Source organism: Cucumis sativus, chromosome 5 (assembly GCF_000004075.3).
Source record: "Cucumis sativus cultivar 9930 chromosome 5, Cucumber_9930_V3, whole genome shotgun sequence".
In the NCBI taxonomy this organism is placed as follows: Eukaryota; Viridiplantae; Streptophyta; class Magnoliopsida; order Cucurbitales; family Cucurbitaceae; genus Cucumis; species Cucumis sativus.
In genome coordinates this window covers 24,634,534-24,652,785 of record NC_026659.2, presented here as the reverse complement: position 1 = coordinate 24,652,785, position 18,252 = coordinate 24,634,534, and the positions used below count along the sequence as shown (strand labels likewise).

At 33.0% G+C, this 18,252-nt stretch overlaps 2 protein-coding genes across 4 annotated transcripts; one reads left to right on the top strand and one right to left on the bottom strand.

Moving 5' to 3' along the window:
* Positions 1-4,167: 4,167 nt before the first annotated feature.
* Positions 4,168-11,350, bottom strand: LOC101223094 (probable ion channel POLLUX). Of its 2 annotated transcripts, XM_011657240.2 has the most exons (12): positions 10,661-11,349; positions 9,470-9,538; positions 8,760-9,386; positions 8,290-8,472; positions 8,147-8,206; positions 7,856-8,059; positions 7,024-7,272; positions 6,155-6,253; positions 5,845-6,039; positions 5,633-5,725; positions 5,195-5,467; positions 4,168-4,887 (listed from the first exon to the last, which is right to left on the bottom strand). In XM_011657240.2, the coding sequence occupies exons 1-12, from the start codon at positions 11,249-11,251 to the stop codon at positions 4,672-4,674; spliced, it is 2,859 nt and encodes a 952-aa protein (XP_011655542.1). In that variant the 5' UTR covers positions 11,252-11,349; the 3' UTR covers positions 4,168-4,671. The 2 variants fall into 2 exon arrangements, 1 of the variants encoding a protein (XP_011655542.1); XR_004216967.1 differs by lacking the exon at positions 4,168-4,887 and having other exon boundaries at positions 5,326-5,467; positions 5,633-5,709; positions 10,661-11,350.
* Positions 11,351-13,210: 1,860 nt separating this feature from the next.
* LOC101220569 (bromodomain-containing factor 2) lies at positions 13,211-18,050 on the top strand. Of its 2 annotated transcripts, none has more exons than XM_031886384.1 (7): positions 13,211-14,165; positions 14,629-14,706; positions 15,295-15,538; positions 15,823-15,913; positions 16,331-16,466; positions 16,846-17,187; positions 17,612-17,831. In XM_031886384.1, exons 1-7 carry the CDS (start codon positions 13,566-13,568, stop codon positions 17,681-17,683), a joined length of 1,563 nt encoding a protein of 520 aa, XP_031742244.1. In that variant the 5' UTR covers positions 13,211-13,565; the 3' UTR covers positions 17,684-17,831. The 2 variants fall into 2 exon arrangements, with proteins under 2 accessions (XP_031742244.1, XP_004135351.1); XM_004135303.3 differs by having other exon boundaries at positions 13,213-14,165; positions 17,628-18,050.
* The last annotated feature ends 202 nt before the right edge of the window (positions 18,051-18,252 follow it).

Genomic DNA, 18,252 nt, shown 5'->3' with positions numbered 1-18,252 from the left:
TTTGCTACAATTTTTACTTTTTGACATTTATAATTTTTTTAAATCTAGCTCTTTCAGAGTGGTATCTCATTGATGGCTCTGACCCTTCCGAAAGGGGTCTTCTTCGCCTTCCACCTAAGCTGCGCAGGAAAGGTCCAAAGTCAATCCCAAGGAACAGTGAAACTTCATAGGGTATTTCTGTCCAGGTGCAGGTAGTCCGCATCTTCACAGACATATCTATTTCACCGAGCCTCTCTCCGAGACAGTGTCCAGATCGTTATTTTCCTCTAAAACTAAACTAATCTACACCACAAACATATACTATTATAACCCAAACTAAAATATTTTACACAAAAAATCATAAACTATTTTAACTTGAGTATAATAATATAAGAATAGTTGCAAATATAATAACTATATTCAAAATAATTAAGTATATGACAACATTTTAAAAAATTTACAAATATAACAAAATCTATCAATGATAGAAATACCACAAGAGTCTATTAACGATAAAAGTCTATCACTTATAAACTTTTAAAAATGTTGTTATATACTTAATTATTATTCGTAAAGATAACAATGCATTAAATTAAGCCAAAGTTCTGAAATGATCGGATTATAGATATATTTATAATTAATTTGACAAATGATCGGATTTCTTTTTATAAATATTATCAAATGCAATTTTATAATTAATATGATATATACCATAATTACTATTTATGGTTATTAGTTTATGTGTATTATTATATTGTTTGATTTTTATGGTATTGATTAGTATTTTGTTAGTTAAATATGTTTCTTGTTTGATTTTCTAGTTGTATTTATAAATAACTCAAATATAAAATGCAATATATATTAAAAAAATTACAAGATCACAAATTATATCTAATTAAAAAAAAAAGTTGTTGTGAATATACTACATTATATATCTAAGAAATATACTATTAAAATCTAGGGATAGTTGCAAATACGAAATTTGTCAAATTCTATCGATAATAGAAGTCTCACTGATAAACCATACGAATTTATTAACGATAGTTTTGCTATATTTGCAATTTTCTTAAGATATTGTTATATTCTTAATTATTATTTCTAAAATGGTAATTAATTAAAACTAACTACCGATGAAAATATCAAAACACATCGACAAATTTATGGAATAAAAGTAATGACACATTCTGTAATATTTTATAAATATTTTTGTTCGCTTGTTGATTACGCTAAATTAACAAAAAAAAAAAGTTAACTTAAGATAAATTCATAAATCAATTAGTAATAGTTTATATTACACTTTAATGTTTAATAAGTAACTACAATTAGTTTTATAGTTTTTTAAAAAAGAGTTTTATAGTTTATAGGTATATTTTATAAATTTGTTTTATATGAAAACATAAAATATATTTATGTTTTTATTTAGATCTCTTGTTTTTACAATCATGTTCTCAAATCAGCTACCGAACATATCTCAACTTTGCAGTTCGATTTTAGCCACCGAACTTTATAAATTTTCATTTTTAATTCATAAAAGTCTTTCGAAATCTATAAATTATTATTTTAAAAGGTTAAGAGGTATACTTGTTTTTGGGTTATTTTTTCCATTGCCAAATATTAAATTTAGAATATTTTCATTTATTTTCAAACCTAGATGGTTGTGGTTTGGTTATTTTAGGTTAAACCACTTACTTACTAGATGAGATTTTAAAAAATAATACTTATTGCATATCATTGCTAAAGCTATCTATTGTTTATTACATTTTTACATAAATAAACTAAAAATAATACCTATAGAAAGAAAAAAAAAAAAAAAACGTTACAGATTTTGGTCAGTTTGATTTCAATTTAGTCTCGAGTGGGAATTTAGAGAATTAGAAAGAGGGTTTTTGCCCAAACAATTTGCAAATTTGAAAATTAGGGTTAAATAGCCTTACAAATTTTCATACTTCATCTTATCACAATACTAAATTCATAGTCCTTTTCCCAAACATATGTTATATTAACATTACAATTATAACTTTTTCCCTAAACGCATACTATCATAATACTGTAACAATAATTTTTCCCTTAAACACATATTATCATAACACTACTGTCACAATTCATTCCCCAAACACATACTATCATAACACTAACATTAACTAATATTTATTACATTAAACACATATTACCATAACACTACCAATAATAATCATAATCTCAAACATATATTAGTGTAACACTACGATTATTATAATCTTAAGATTATCATAATCATTTTTGTTCATAACTCATTCTCTCTCCCAAACACACCATAAGTTTTAAATTATTGTGATTTTATCATTGATATTTGAATTTTGTTATAATTTAGTCCATATATTTATAATCTTAATTTTTCACTAAATACTTATTTTCGATGTTAAGTGTTATGTTAATAAATTTAAAATAATTGAACGAATTATAATGAATTAAAATTCACTATTTTTCATCACTTATAAAATTTAATGTAAAAGTGTACTTGATAGCCACTTTAAATTAAGCAATAAACACTAACACCAATATTTACAAATGAGTATTTAATAAAAATTGGAAGTTAAAAATGTATAATACTAAACCCTATAAACCAAATCGACTCAAATATTAACAAGGTAACATTGTAACACTTTGACCGTCGTAGACTAAATTGAAACCAAAATCAAAATTTAACAACTAAATGTGTAACGTTTTTAAAATATAAGAACTAAATAGAAACAACGCCCAACTTGGAACCAAAAAGTTATTTTTTCATTTATTATATTTTCACATTTTCGTTCATTCATGACATGTGTAATAGTAAAAGATAGAACTTGTAAAAGGGTTACAATTATTAAAAGTGATGGTTACGTAATGGTACAATTGTGTGGTTATATATAGTTTCGAGTTCCTTATTATTTACATAGATACCATATATAATTGTGATTAATTAACTTAGTTTATCTTCGAGACATTTATTTAATCAGAATAATTACAATACAATAATTACAAGGGATAGTTGCAAATTTAGCAATTAGATTCAAAATATTTATATATAACAATATTTAAAAAAAAATTATAAATATAACAAAATTTGTCAAATTCTATGAATGATATAAGTCTATCATTGATAGACCATGTTGCAAATATTGGTTTATCACGGATAGACTATACGAAGTCTATCAACGATACAAGTCTATCAGTGATAGTTTTACTGTATTTGTAATTTTTTTTAAATGTTGTTATACCCTTAATCATTATTTATAAAATGGTCATCAATTACAATTTTCCTCGTTATAATAAGAGATTGTTGTTCAACTTTTGCATTCATCTTAGTCTAATAATTAAATGGTTACGTCTAATTGAATTTGTTAGTGTTTTTTTTGAACAAAATTCACTTTATACCATAATGTAATAAACTATTTTAAAAAATAGAGTAAAATATTAGCATCTTTCTATGGTGGATTGTAATAAATCAAAATAGACTATAGACACATAATATAATAGTATATCATGATTTATTATAAATGGAGTATGATATTTAATATTTGTATATATTTTCATAAGTTTTGTTTATTTAAAATATTTTTTATAATTTAATTAACGGTAAATAAATATAAATTTGAGTCAACAAATTTTAAAGGTATGTTTGGATTGACTTAAACAAAAACAAAATTAAAAAAAAAATCATTTTTGTTTAAATTTTTTTAAAAGAATTATTTAAAATACATTAAAAAAATCTGAAACTTTCAAACAATTTTTTTAAAAAATAACTTATATTTTAAATTAAAAGAATTTTTTAAAAATATAGCAAATTTTACAAAAATATATATATAGATGATAGAATCTAAAATTTTGTTATAAATTGTAAATATTTTAATTTATTTTGCTACTTTTAAAAATATCTTAATTAAAAACTTGAAAAATGTAATCTAAATCGATACTGAACAAAGGAAATAATTTTACTAATTTGTTATTACCTTTCTTCTATTAGGTGAAATTTTCTCTCCTTTTCTTTTCCATTTCCTTTTGCAGTCTTTCTCTTCCCTCCATCGCTACATTAGTCTACTAATGGTTAAATTAGCTCAATACAATTTAGAAGAATTTAACAGACGGTTCACTTTAAAACTCTATAAACCAAACCCACCGTCAATCTTAGGAGAACAAAAGTGCAATTTACCAAATAATAACAAGGCCTCAAGGAAGGAGCAGCATGATATAATTTATTGGCATAACATAATAGCTTGCTTCATTATGACCATCTTAAGAATGCGTATGTTTCCTAATCCCCTCCCCATTGCAAAACAGAGCTCCATCGATTTTACAATATCAATCAAAATTATACAAAGTGCCGCAGTCACTTTCCATTGGTTAGCTTAGCCATACACATTCTTTGATGACTGACATCTAAAGTTTTTTATTTTTCTGTACACTGATCTAATAATACAAGAAACCATTCCTCTGCACTTCTTCTTCCCCCAAAAAAATCATCTTCAAAATCCCTTCCGCCAAAAAAAAAAATTATGTTATCGAGCCTATGAATCATAGATAATCTCTATTCTCGATGAGTACGTTATGAGAAGATAATCCCCGCCCATTCCTATCATTATCATGGATAGCACATAGAGGGATTTTGCAAAATAATAGTACAAACCTTGTACCTGTGACAACCTTTGTTGGTGTCTTGTGTCTCTAAATTCCTCAACCTGACGATATCGCAACAAAAACGTCGTCCAGAGACCATTTCCGCAGCTCAGATTTCTGTGGTGGATTGATTATTGCATGCTCGGATGTTGCAAGCTTATAGCCTATCACTATTTCTCGCCTCTGTCGCCCCCTAATCATTATGTCGTAAAAACAGAGCTCTTCCTGATCAACTAAGTAAAATTCCGCCGGTCTAATACACATTTCATTGCCCTACAATGACACGTACATCTTCATTTTAAACCACAAGAAAAGAAAACAACAAAGGTGTGACAGCCACAGGTACAAGTTTTTGTTCTGTTCTTTAAGGCTTGAAGTGTAAATTCACTCTCTATAGTTTGGATGGAGTTGGAATATAATTCCTATGGTTAATAATTAGAATTTAGTCTTTTTGGTTTGATGGCTAAGGTTTTATCAAAGCATGGGACTATAATTTAACTTTATCTAAGATGACAAAATTATTTAACCTTTCTTTAAATAAGCCCTTGCATTAGATTAGATAGAAAGAAAAAAAAAATACCTCTTCTGCAAATAGTTCCTCAAGGACACGATTAATCTGCTGGTCTTCCGCCACCATAGCTAGTGCCATACTTACCAATTCATTGGACAACACATAATCACTGATTCTAGAAACTGATACCAGATTTCTGGTCCTTGAATCCAGGATTTCACTAATTATTATTGATCTATCTGATGCTTGCTGCATTTCTCGAATCCACGAGTGATGAGAAAACCCAGCAAGCCGCAAAGATGTTGAAGTTAACTTCATATCTTTGTTCGGAAGCCTCTTCGACTGAAAAATGACAAGGTTGGCAGCCTTTTACCTCACATATCCCAGCATTTCAATATACATTTCCAATTCAACTTAATAGACACCAATTCATATATCAAGATTAACTATTTTGTTATTTCATAATGTGCTTGCGGTAAAAAGTCCAGGAACGGTGAGACTAGTTACCTGTATATCTCTAATAAGAAGAAGAGTGGCAAGAGAACGTGAATCTGAATGCACAACGGAGTCCTCTAAGGATTCATCTGCGAGAATTAGTATCTGTTCCTTATGGTGTTAGAATCCCACTTTAAAGTCAAACAGTCTTCTAACTTTGAAATGGTCTAATGAGATCAGAGATTTAAAGATAAACTGTGAATGAAAACGGTAACAGGACTTACAGAATCAAAAGTTTCCAGTGGAAGTGACTCTAAATGTCTTCTAATGACAGCATTTCCCTGGCGATGGACAAGTTTAATGTTAACTAGACTAGAAATATCAAGTCCACCATCAATAAGCTTTTTCTCTCTCTCTGTTTCAGGAACTTCATTAAACATCCACAACTCCGAACGAGGAGCAAGGATTGCCTCTAGAACCTGAGACGGGAAAAACATATTTCATACTGTAGTAATTCTTCTATCGTAGACTCACAGTTAAACACACCCATTCTTCAGATACCAAATCAGAAATAGAATGTTATAAGCAATATACCATAATCATATCATCTATATCACGGCGCCAACCACAAAACAGTATCTTTTCAGGATATTTTGGAGGGTCAATAATCTTTTGGAAAAAACCTCTGCGTACCTGAGGAGAAAGTGCCAAAAAATTTAGCGTGAAACCTAAGATGACAACCATGACGCAAATTATTCAACTAGTTAAGATGAAGGCATTGATTTATATTTCTATTAGGTTCAAGCTGGAGCAGTATCATGTCTTTTCTAATTCTAGAATGCTCAGAGTTAACGTATTCAAGTTTAAAGATTTATTTGGCTAACCTGAGGATAGCTTGGCAACTAAGACATTTACTTCTTCTATGAGGTTGTATATTTGAATTGCTACCCCCACCCACATGTGATGTAATATTCTAAAATTAAAAATAAATAAATAAATAAAAGTCAAAAGATTTATCATCACTTATAGCAAGTAATGATCAGACACGGACCTTGTGAACTATGAGAATAAAAATATGAACTTCCAAAGACTACCATATGTTTAAAATACAAGTAGAGATTGTATATTTTCAACTTGCAATGAGAGTATGAGATTAATTCAGCCATTTGTTGAATAATTATTATCATAATTCCTTTGGCACCTTTTGTTTACCTAGAATAAGAAGCAATGTACTAGTAGTTTTTGGGAGTCTAGTTAAAGAGGAATAGTGGTAGTGTGGTGCTACTCTCCAAAAGGATTATCAGCATTCCCGTTAATGCTTCTATGAATTATGGAGGATTAAAAGCAGAATTGGGAAAGTCAACGTCCCATTAATATAAACTCTATAATTTTCAACTCTGCATGCTATCTTATTGACAATCAAAAGAGGGAGGTACAGCATTAATGATTGAAATTAGGATAACCTCAGGAATGGGACCAGGAGCGTAGGTGTCATCATCCTCAGCTATAACAAGGACTTCATCCCCCTCCTTTAAAATGTAGTTATCATCTGGATTTAAGATTATCTTTCCACTATCTGCAGCAACCTTAACTCCGCAAGGAATAGCATCAGGAAATGAAATCAGTACATCTCCAAATCGTTGCCCATCTAACTGAGGCCATCTTTGGATGTAGAACTCTGAATTCTCAAACCCCAAGATATCTTCCCATATCTGGCCAAGTAAATAAGAAGAGGATATAAAAACACCTATTAATTTAATTAAGGCTTACAGAAGCTGAAAGTGTGTGAATCAACATCAAAATTATTAAATATGAGAGAGTGAGAGTCAATAAAAGAATAGAATCCACGGTAATAAGATATAGTAACATTAAGATGGCATGAGATTGGCTACTAGGGGCTAGTTTGTATTATTTGGAGTTCATTGGGGGACTGGTGGTTATGAATATAAGTGAGTTTGGGGGTCAGAGAGAGGTGGGAAAATATTAGGTGAAGCAAGAGAGTCATCCTCTGTATTTCTTTCCATCAACAGTGAACAGACCAGCCTTTATTTCCTCATTTTTCCACTTTAATTTGCAATTATGATCTAATTGGGGGAGGGGTTATTGGAGGGTGCAGATCAGCAGAAAACTCCAATAAGAAAGGAACAACTTGAAACACGGGGGTATAGTAACTTAGACAAAAAAAAAAATTATATAACCGGTAAAATTTCACAATGTTCCAACATCTTTTAGTGATGGATAGTCTAAATAAGCACCAATGAAATAACATATTTTAAGAAGTGCATCTTGTATAACCTGAGCAAGTCCCGGTTGCAGAGCACATTGTATCATTAAGCGTCCAATTACATCATGAGCAACAACCGTTTCAATAACTTCACCTCCAACAAGTTTTACAAGAGGTTCATTGTCGAGGTCACTCATCTCAACAACTACATGGCCCCTCAAACCTTCCTTCACTCCCGTGAGGCTGAGCACTACCCTCAAAGCACGCGCATCACTCTGGAAAGAGGGATACTGGTGATTTATCTACTGATTAGCAAAAGATGAAGCAAGCATCACAGTCATACAATGTTAGTAATACAAAACCTGATCTGCATTCTCATCGGTTGCCAATACAATGATAGCACGTGCTTTAGACACAGAGACCTGAGTAGTTATAATGAATACCATATAAATTTCTCTTCAGATAATCAAAAGAAATCTGAAGCCTACGAGCAGAATTGAATTACCTTCTTCAAGTCGGCAAGTATAAGAGGACTGCCACTCCTACAAATGACAGATGTCCCCATGAAATCAAATTCTAGCTTTGCTATATCCATCTCCATTTCCTCCTTGTCTCTTTCTGCAAGAACAACAACTACCCCTCCACCAATACTCTTATTTGCGATAGCTAATTGCTTCAAAAGTGAACCCTAAAACAAGAGAAACACTCCATGATTGCTTGATATTATATGAGTACGTGTGAATTTGTTCTCTTAAAGAAGTGTCATTTGTTGGTTAACACCAATTCTGTCTTAACTAAACCAAAATCTATCTGATAATCTAACACTTCAAATGAAAATAAAAAATCAACTGCTTGCATCTAACTGTAAAGAGAAACCATGTATAGAACAGAGAACAAAAACCAAAATGAAGAATTTAATTAAATCAATGTCTACTGGTGACACAGCTATTGACTCTTGGTACACAAGTAACTTACCAATTTATCACTCCATCCAAGAATGAGAATGTGGTTTCTTTCGATGACTTCACTTTTTCCTTTTCGCAGTGAGTCAACTTTCTCCGAAATCGCATCAGAAACAAGCCCAAGCATCATTGCAAAAATCAGCATACCTCCTGCACTTATAGAGACAGAAACAATTCTGGGTCCAATGCCAACCCTGTCAGCATGATTTCCTGAGTCGGCCACAAATGTCCATGAAAGCCAGAGAGCTTCCACAAAGTTACCATCACTAACAGCATATAATGCTAACCCACCAAATCCTATAAGAAATACAGTGGCAAAAAGAAGTGCAAGCAGCTTTGCATAAGGATAGATGGAGAAACACACATCGACCACATATGCAATTCTCTTGTTCAAAGGAACCTCATCCTTGCTATTTTGAGTTCTTTCGGAAAAGTTCTTAATTCGGGGAAGGTAATCAAGATACTTGTACAATATAAACGGCATAACAAGTGTGCACACTACGGTATACAAAGCTATAGTTCGACTGTCAGCATTAAAAAAATAAAATATTGAACTGTTATCTCCTGGTACTGAAATTCCCCAAGTTGCATTGATAACGTTTTCATTACTACAAATTTGACGAAGGTGAGATTTCTCTTCCTGCAGAAATGTATAGTGATTTAAAAAAACTGAACACATGTATTGAAAGGGAAAATATAGCATCAACTGAGTACGGAATATACCTCAAGTTTCGTAACTTTCGTCTGCAGGAAAACTACATAGAATCCCATGAACATACAAGCGACAATGGGCTGTAAAAATCATTTTAACCATAACATCAATAATTTTAAAATAAACTGCTGAAGCAACTTTAAAATTAAAATCAATCATTACAGAGAAAACCAATGGTAAATTTTCAGAGATGTTCTAGCTCTTGTACCTATTTTAGAAAAAGAAAACTGATTTATCTGCTTCCATATCATATGTACATGAAAAAAAAACAATAATAATAACTTCTGAATAGAATCAGATGTAATATAATGAGATTCACTTTCTAAAACTTGCCTAAGGATGATACCTTCAGCGTGCACAATTTCTTCCCTTTCTAAAACAATTCTGTTACTAATTTTCTGCAGTTTTCAAGTGCCCCAGCACATGGGTATCTTTTTTTTAGCATAAGACGACACTGTGCTTGATCAAGAGGGTACACGTCCAATGAAGTTTTGTTGTTGGACTAGACAATTACTTTAGAACTCAGATACGCGGTTGTACTATAGAACAGAGCCTACTCAAGGTATTATTTTCTACTCATCTTCTGATTGAAAAAATATATTCATACATTCAGTTGTACACATTGCACTCATTTCCAAAGCCAAATAGCACCCTTTATTTCCAATTCTGGTAATACACATACATACTACATATGTATACGTATAGATATATGTGTGTATTTCTTTCCCTGAGTCGGTTAATCTCAAAATTTGACGCAAAAAACAAAAAAAAAAACGATGCAAAATGTAATGAAAATGATATAGGAAAAAACCGCCAGTGTCGTCCGTGTATCTTGTTGGTATAAAAACGGAACAAAATCTTTAAACGTGGCAGTAATCAAGGTTTAAAATGTATTATGGATATTTATGGAACAATTATAAAAACAACAAATTCAAGTAAAAATTTTGAAATTTTTAAGTAAACATTTTATAATTTTTAGTATACATTGGTTATATTTTGTTGCCTACGTTTTTCATGGCAGTAATAAATGAGAATGATGTCAGTGAGATTTATTTTCGGAAAGTGTGAAAATCAAGATTTAGATTTACACTACCACTTTCTCCGGTTTCAAGAAAGCTGAATGAAGATAAAAGCAGCAAAGCTAGCAAGAGAAAAAAAAAAAATCAAAACACGAGAAGAACGAATAAAATAGAATCACCAACCCAATATTGCATTAAAGAACGCGAAGGTTTCCAAGATCTCTTCACACTGGAGGACTGAGAATCCAAATCAGGTTTACCAATCACCTTCACGACCTTCTCCTCCTTCTTCGATTCCCCCACCTTTAACGTAGCTGCCACCGAAGGCGACTGTTCGACGGCCACACCCCTTACCCTACCCGAACCAATCCGACGATTCGATGAGGTGGTAGTGGTGGAGACGTCCTGGTTAGCAAGCTTGGGGGTTTTAAGAGAGAGTCTAGAATTAGACGCATAAGGACCGAGACAAGAGGGGAAAATATAATCCCGATTGAAGAAGTGAGCACCGTGAGGGGGAGAAGCGGAATCATTGTTGTTGTTATTATTATTATTATTATTATTATCGAGGGAGAGGCGGAGATCAGAGTTGGATTGACGGAAGGCAGAAGCAGAGAGAGGAGGAGGAGAAGAAGAGAGACGGCGGACGGCGGGGAAGAGTGGGCCGGGGAAGTGCTGGGGCGGAGGGGGAGTATCGAGGGCGATGGTCTTGGATCGTTTGAGGAGAGGGGGGGAGTCGGGCTTGGTGAGAGTGGAATTTTCATTGTGGTTAGCCATGAAGAGGGAGGAAGAGTGAGACGAAAATGGGAGAGTGGAATGAGGGGGAAAGAGAGGGGATTGTCCCCCTCCCCCTCCCCCACCCCCCGGGTTGCTTCCGTTTTTGGAATATTGGGTTATTGAAATCGGGTCTATCTGGACCGGACATGATGAGAGGGATGTGACGTGGAAGGCATGATGAAACCAAAAGGTGTGAGGTTTTTTATTGGCACGTGCCGTGCAAAAGGTTTTGTTGGGTCCGCAGGCTTTTTGATGGCTTTGAAAAATATTAGAGAAAGAGGACTGTTCTCTTCTTTTACTTTTGGATTTATCGGAGTCCAACATTTTTCTTCCTCTTTCTTTTTTTTCTCTTGTTAGTTATTTATTTGGCCTTTTTAATATATAAGTTTTTAAAAAATAGATTTAAAAGGTCATACATACTTATTTGATTTAATTTTTTAAAATATTCATATCGTATTTAAAATTATAAAAAAAATAGTTTTAGATCAAATATAAATTTTATAAAGGAAATTTTTAAAAATAGTAAGTTTTACCAAAATTTGAAGACTAAAAGTGATTTTTTTTTCTCCGAAACAATTTTTAATACATTCATTTATTAATTTGTCGGAAGAATTCACATTTGGAAATTATATAAGATTCGTGAAATAAATTAATACAAATCTAACAAACAATTAATAAGATAATTAGATATAAGTTTATAGATATACATTTGGTGGAAATTTGCTTGATTTGCATATTGATCTAAATGGAATCATTTACGGTATGTTTTCCCTTTTGCCTACTAACTAACTGCTAGGTATGTGTATATTATTGAATAACATGATGAGTATCATTCAATACTTTAGATTTGCTAAAGGCCAAACTCCCATTACATCATGCAATACACTACGTACATATTTGTTCAAAGTGGTGCTCAACGATGAGATGAGACCATTTACAATTCAATTAATCAAAGTTTTCTTTACAATGCTTGTTAAGTTTATAATAGCCATTTGATACAATATATTGAACTCTACACGACAACACAATTGGGGTGTTGTAATGTATTAAACAATGTTCTTTATTTTTCTTCATCACTTCATTTTTTCTACAACACACTACGTTTTTTCTTTTATTTTTTTGAGTTTACACATGCCTGATAAAGAAGGAGAATGTTATGTTTTCATTAAGAATATTTATACTATCTCGTGTATTGTGTATTTGTTAATTTTACAAAGTAGAAATGGATAGTCAATATTATGTTTTTTACAAATGTTAGTAGATGTATTATATAATGAAAAATGAAAGCACCATGATGAGAACAATAAATAAAAGGATGTTATTTGGGCTCCAAACCAAAGAAGTATGAACACATTTGAGTTCGTCCAATGATGAGTCAGTGCCGCGTTGACTCTCTCTATCCGACGAAATAAACTTATTATGACTTATTTGGACCTTAGGTTGAGTAAAAAACCAAATCAACATTTTTGTCCCAAAGATAAGCTTGACGTCAAATCTTAAACTTGAAGAACGGTGTATGCTAAATGCTATACCCTAACACATTTAGCTCAAAAGACAACCTAACATGATTATGAAACCCATAATTTACAAATAAATAATTACAAACTATAAGAATTAAGTCAAATTGAATACTCTCTGCTTACTACCCTAATACTTTTTATGACATAAGCATCAAAACAGGCGTATGAAGGAGATAAGTATCACATTAGCGTACACAAAAATTTAAGTGTGTTTATATTTTGATCTTGTAGGTGACATTATTTTTTAAATCACAAAGTTAGGGTTGTTGTCGCTGATCGTATAGGTGAAAATTTGAATAAAGTTTATTGATGACTTTATGCCAAATATCTGCATTACGAGTATTGGGCCGGTCTTAATTGTGGGCTTTGTAAAGAACGGGAAAGCCCAATGACAACGTAAATCGATTGAATTATTGGCTCATAGTCATCATCACAGTCGCAAGCACGGTACGATGATTCAATCTCTCTCGTTTCGTTAATTCACTTGGCTTTTGTGTTTGTTCATTTTCTGTTCTTTCCGGTTCGTCCTGCTCTCCTACTACCGCGATTCCAATTCTTTTCCCGCAAAATTTCGCCAATACTCTCCCACTCTTACGTCTCCCGATTCAAATCTCCCTCACAATCTTCAATTTCATCTCTCATTCTAGGGTTTTTCTGTTTTGCCCTCTGTTTTTTTGTTTGTTCATCTATTCCTACGATCAAACTAAGAGTTTCGGGTTACTTCCTTAATTTTTGTCATTGGTCATTGCATTTTTGAAGATTTTGATTGATAACAAAAGTAGGGCTGAAAAAGAATGAAGCGTAAACGAGGGAACAAGAAGAGCAAGCGTAAAGGGGGAACTGAAGGGGCTGGGAAGGGAGCGGTTTCTTTAGGTACTGAGGAGAATTCAGGTTTGGAGGAGTTTGATAATGACATTGATAATGATAGATATGATTCTGCAACGGAAATCCGTACGCCTTCGTCCACGGGGACTGATCATCTCAATGTTGCGACTGATAAGGATTCGATCGAAAAAGCTGCTGGGAAGTCATCAGTTGGACGTGTTAAAGTGAAGCTAAAGACCTCAAAAAAGATGGATACTCAGCTTAATTCTTCCGATGCGCTCACTCAGAGTGACACTGATAAAAGTAGTCTTCAAATAGGTTTAGAGAAGCAGAGTGTAGTTTCTGAGAAAATGGAAGATTGTGCCAACTCGTTGTCCGAAAAGGAAACTGGTGTTTCTGGGAATACTACAATTGCGTCCAAGAAACCTGGGAGCATAAAGATTAAGGCTTCCAAGAGCTCCGGAGCGAGTAATAATTCGATAAGTACTGTTGGGAAGGTACAAGCTGATACTCGGATGCCTTCAAAGGATTCTCGACCTAATAAGAAAGAGTTGGATTCTGCTCTCACGGTAAGTCGTCTCTTCTTTCGCTTTCCCTTTTTCTTCAAATCAACTACGAAAGAAGTCCTTGTTCGATCAAAATTGGCTTAGGTTTGATTTTACACTTTTAAATGGTCATATGATTTAATCTTTGTTTCGAGCTTCTGTTCAACATAAAAAAAAAGTGGATTTGATTTTGACCTTTACAAGATCACTCCCTAACATGCTCTAAGAAACTCGATTTTAATGCCAAGAAAATGCGGTACCAATGTGGTAGATTAGTTATGTACCTGAAGAGCCAAGGGAACATGCGCAAATGGCTTCAAGAGCATGTAAATGTAAGAAAAACTGTAGGTACTGATAACATGTTAAAACTGTAAATCTAGTAGAAGGCCGACCATTTGTTATATTTTTGAATGAGTATTCAAGGTTTTTGCTTCACTTTTTTAGCCTGCTCGATCCATATCTCTCATTGGTCTTTTCTTATATTCAGGTCATAAAGAAAGTCATGAAAATGGATGCAGCTGAACCGTTTAATGTTCCTGTGAATCCTGTTGCTTTAGGGATACCCGTAAGTATGAATTATTATATTAATCGGCTGATTGGGTCAGTTTTGTCATTACATGTAACTGTGTTCCTATTCCCATACTGCTTTACAGATCTTCTTACATTCTTTTAAGTCTTTATGTGGGTAGACTAGTGAAATGGAGGTTATGGATGTCTAATTATATTTATAAGCGCGGCATGAAGGTTCTAGCTAGCTGATAGTTTTAATATTCTCAATGATTTTCCTCCCCAAATTGCAAGTATTTAATCAAATAGCTTGACTCCTCGTCGGAAGCTTTGATGAGTTTGCACTGTACACTTAATAATTGCAGCGGAAAAATAAAGCAGGGAAGATTAAGATAAGGAACTTTATATGTCTCTAATTTTTCATGTTTTGCATTTGGACTCAACTTATAGAGCTAAGAACAGGAATGGGGTAGCCGTTCCTCAAGTATGGTTGACATCCTTTTAACTTGAAAAACTGTTAATATTGCATTTTTATTCATTTACTTTTGACTGGTTGCTTGTTCTTATACTGGCACCATTTTTATTATATTGCAACTGCTGTTCCCCTTCTTCATATTGTTGTTTTCTAATTTTCTTTTTCCTGCAGGATTACTTTGATGTGATAGATACACCAATGGATTTTGGGACAATATGCAGCAATCTTGAAAATGGTGTTAAATATATGAATTCAGAGGATGTTTTCAAGGATGTGCGATACATCTGGGAGAACTGCTATAAGTATAATAATAAAGGTGACTACATCCTGGATCTTATGAGGAGGGTGAAGAAAAACTTTTCAAAATATTGGAGTGCTGCTGGATTGTACAATGGGCAAACTACAGCTACTAATGGTAAGATTTTGGTCAAAATATTGGGGCCATATAATTCATTGGTGCTGAACTAAATTTATTACACTTCTTAGTTATCTCTTGTTGACTAGGTGGACATCAAATCAAATGAATTTGTTATTTCTTATATTTGGATGATAAAATAAATGCACATATGGCATTTTTCACTGGCATAAATATGACTTTCTGCAGAGACATATCCATATAAAAGTTTTGTTGCATTTGACAAATGTGGTCGAGGGATTCTTTGCTGCATGGAATTTATGTTTTTCTTCTTCCCTACGCAGGTGTTGATATAAGCCAGGAGAATGGTGGGGCATCCAGTCAGGGGAAACATCTGAAAGGTCAGTCAAAACAGAAATCGAAGAAGCGTCACGGGTATGATTCTGCCAATCTGCATAAAGTTACATCTGATGCAACTTACATTTATGGCTCTTGAGTTGCACAGTAGAACAAAAATTTAACCTTTATGTTCATGGTTAGATGATGAGGAAAGTACTGGAGTTACTTTGTTGTAATGCAACAGTCTGGATATAGGACAAAACGTGATGGTAGAAGGCAATTGCTGGTATAGCTACAAAAGAACCAATTGAGTTTAGTTGAACAAAACTTTTTAACTCGGCAGTAAAGTCTCTGGCGAGCTAGTTGGAAATTTGCTTCTTAGTTTTTACCCCCATTTTTGTAGTGAAGTCACTAACATTGATGTTTGTATGAAATAAAATCTCTTTATTTCTTTTGTCTCTTCCGCATAGAACTTTTCAAGTGATAAGCTGATTGAAGTGCTTCTTTTTACAGACGGCGCCATAAATCTGATTGTTTATGTGCAATATGCGTTTTAAAGCGCCGTAGGAGGGAGCGTGAAGAGACTGCTAGAATTGCTAAAGACCAAACTGGAGCTGGCAACAACCTGGCGCGAGACTTAAAGTTTGAGGTGACTTAAAAGTGCTTCGAATTTATTCAAACTTCTCTTGATGTTTAGGGAAAATCAGGAACAGTTTCTTATTTTTCTAATCCAATCGTTCATGTAAAACTAAAAATATAAAATTAATGGTGCAATTTGGAATGTTGTTTCCATTTTCATTTTAGGTTGTACTTTGTATATGTTTCACTTTTGCAGAAATGAACCAAGTTTCGTCATCCTTTTCGTGAGATCATAACAGAGATTGCAAAGACATAACTATTGGGAAAACAATTTGATATTTATTGACATTAATGATTTCTTTGTGTTTATAACTTCCATTTGTTTCTCTTTGCTATAGGATAGAAAAAGAATAATGCTCCATCTTTTCTTTTTTTTTCTTTTTGTTAAGGAATCTTTGCGTGGGGAAAGTCCTGGCAGCGTGGATTCATCATCAAATGCTGATGATTCAGACAATGAACTAGGGGTCGAAGAAGAAACAGGAGACGAGGGGAAAATGGAAGTTTCAAAGCAACAGTTTAGCACCCCAGATGATGATAAGCAAGATGAAGCTGACGAGGAAAAAGACGAAGGAAATGAAATGGGGCAGAGAATAGCCGCTGATTCTAAAGGAAACGAGCAGTCGGAACGGTCGAGGGAGGATTATGATAGACCATTGAAATCAACAATGGAGGAATTGGGTGACTTGAAAATGGAGGACGTTCCACAAGATATTCATAACTCCGAGCAGAAGGTATTTTCCTTTCATTTGTTTAGCTCAGAAAACAAGGACCATTAATCAAACCATCATTGAACTAGGAAAGTTCATTTAATTGATAGCAAACACAGCTTTCATTAAACAAGAACCATGAAACAAAAACAAGGATGGCGGGCAATGAGGTAGAGGAAAAACGAACTGAGTATATTGTAATGGTGTTAAATGATATAATATTAAATTGTAACGGTGTTAAATGATATAATATTAAATTTACATGCATGGTCTTTACAATGCAACATGATATTAGGGCAAGTGATTTAGAAGGATTTGAACATCAAATCCTTGCAATGCCTTTTCCTTTCCACCTGTTTGGTCTATTGCATATTTCAAGTGATTAAGTGAATGAGATGATATAATATTAAATTTACCTCCCCCTATCATGTTAATTTGTGATTTAAAGAATGATTTGATGGCAGGAGGAAGAAGAAAAACAGAGGAAGAAATTGAAGGCATGGGAGGAGTTGAGCACTAAAAACCCGATGGTATTAGAGTTGTGTGGAGTCGTTTTCCCAGTGAATCCCAAATCTGTGTGGAGAGGACCCCATTCATTGCTTCCGCATCGCAGACCTTCTCGCACTAGCTCCATTCACGTGGCCATAGAAGAGTTCATGAAACAGTAGATTAATTATTGTATTACCCAATACTAGTAGGCTTTTGTGTTTCGTCATTCGTGTATGTATCATAAAATCATATTTGACTGTGTAGTTTAGTTGTATCATAATTGGCTTCCTATTCAAAATCATTACTCTGCCTTTGAATTGTCTTAGGAACATTTAAGTGAAATTCTGTTAATACAGATGTTTTTGTAGAAAATGAAAATAAATTCTTTATTATCACTATGTCTGAAAAACATGTTTAGTTCCAATTGAGAAACTTCAAATTTGAATTGAAAATTTGAAAGTTGTGTTTGACTATGAATTTGTAAATGCAGAACAAGATTAATGTAGTTCCAACTCTGTTCTTTTAGAGATAAAATAATTTATGTTATTACGTTGAGGTATGATTTATGGGATGAAGCAAATCTCTTAGTTTGCCTTTGGA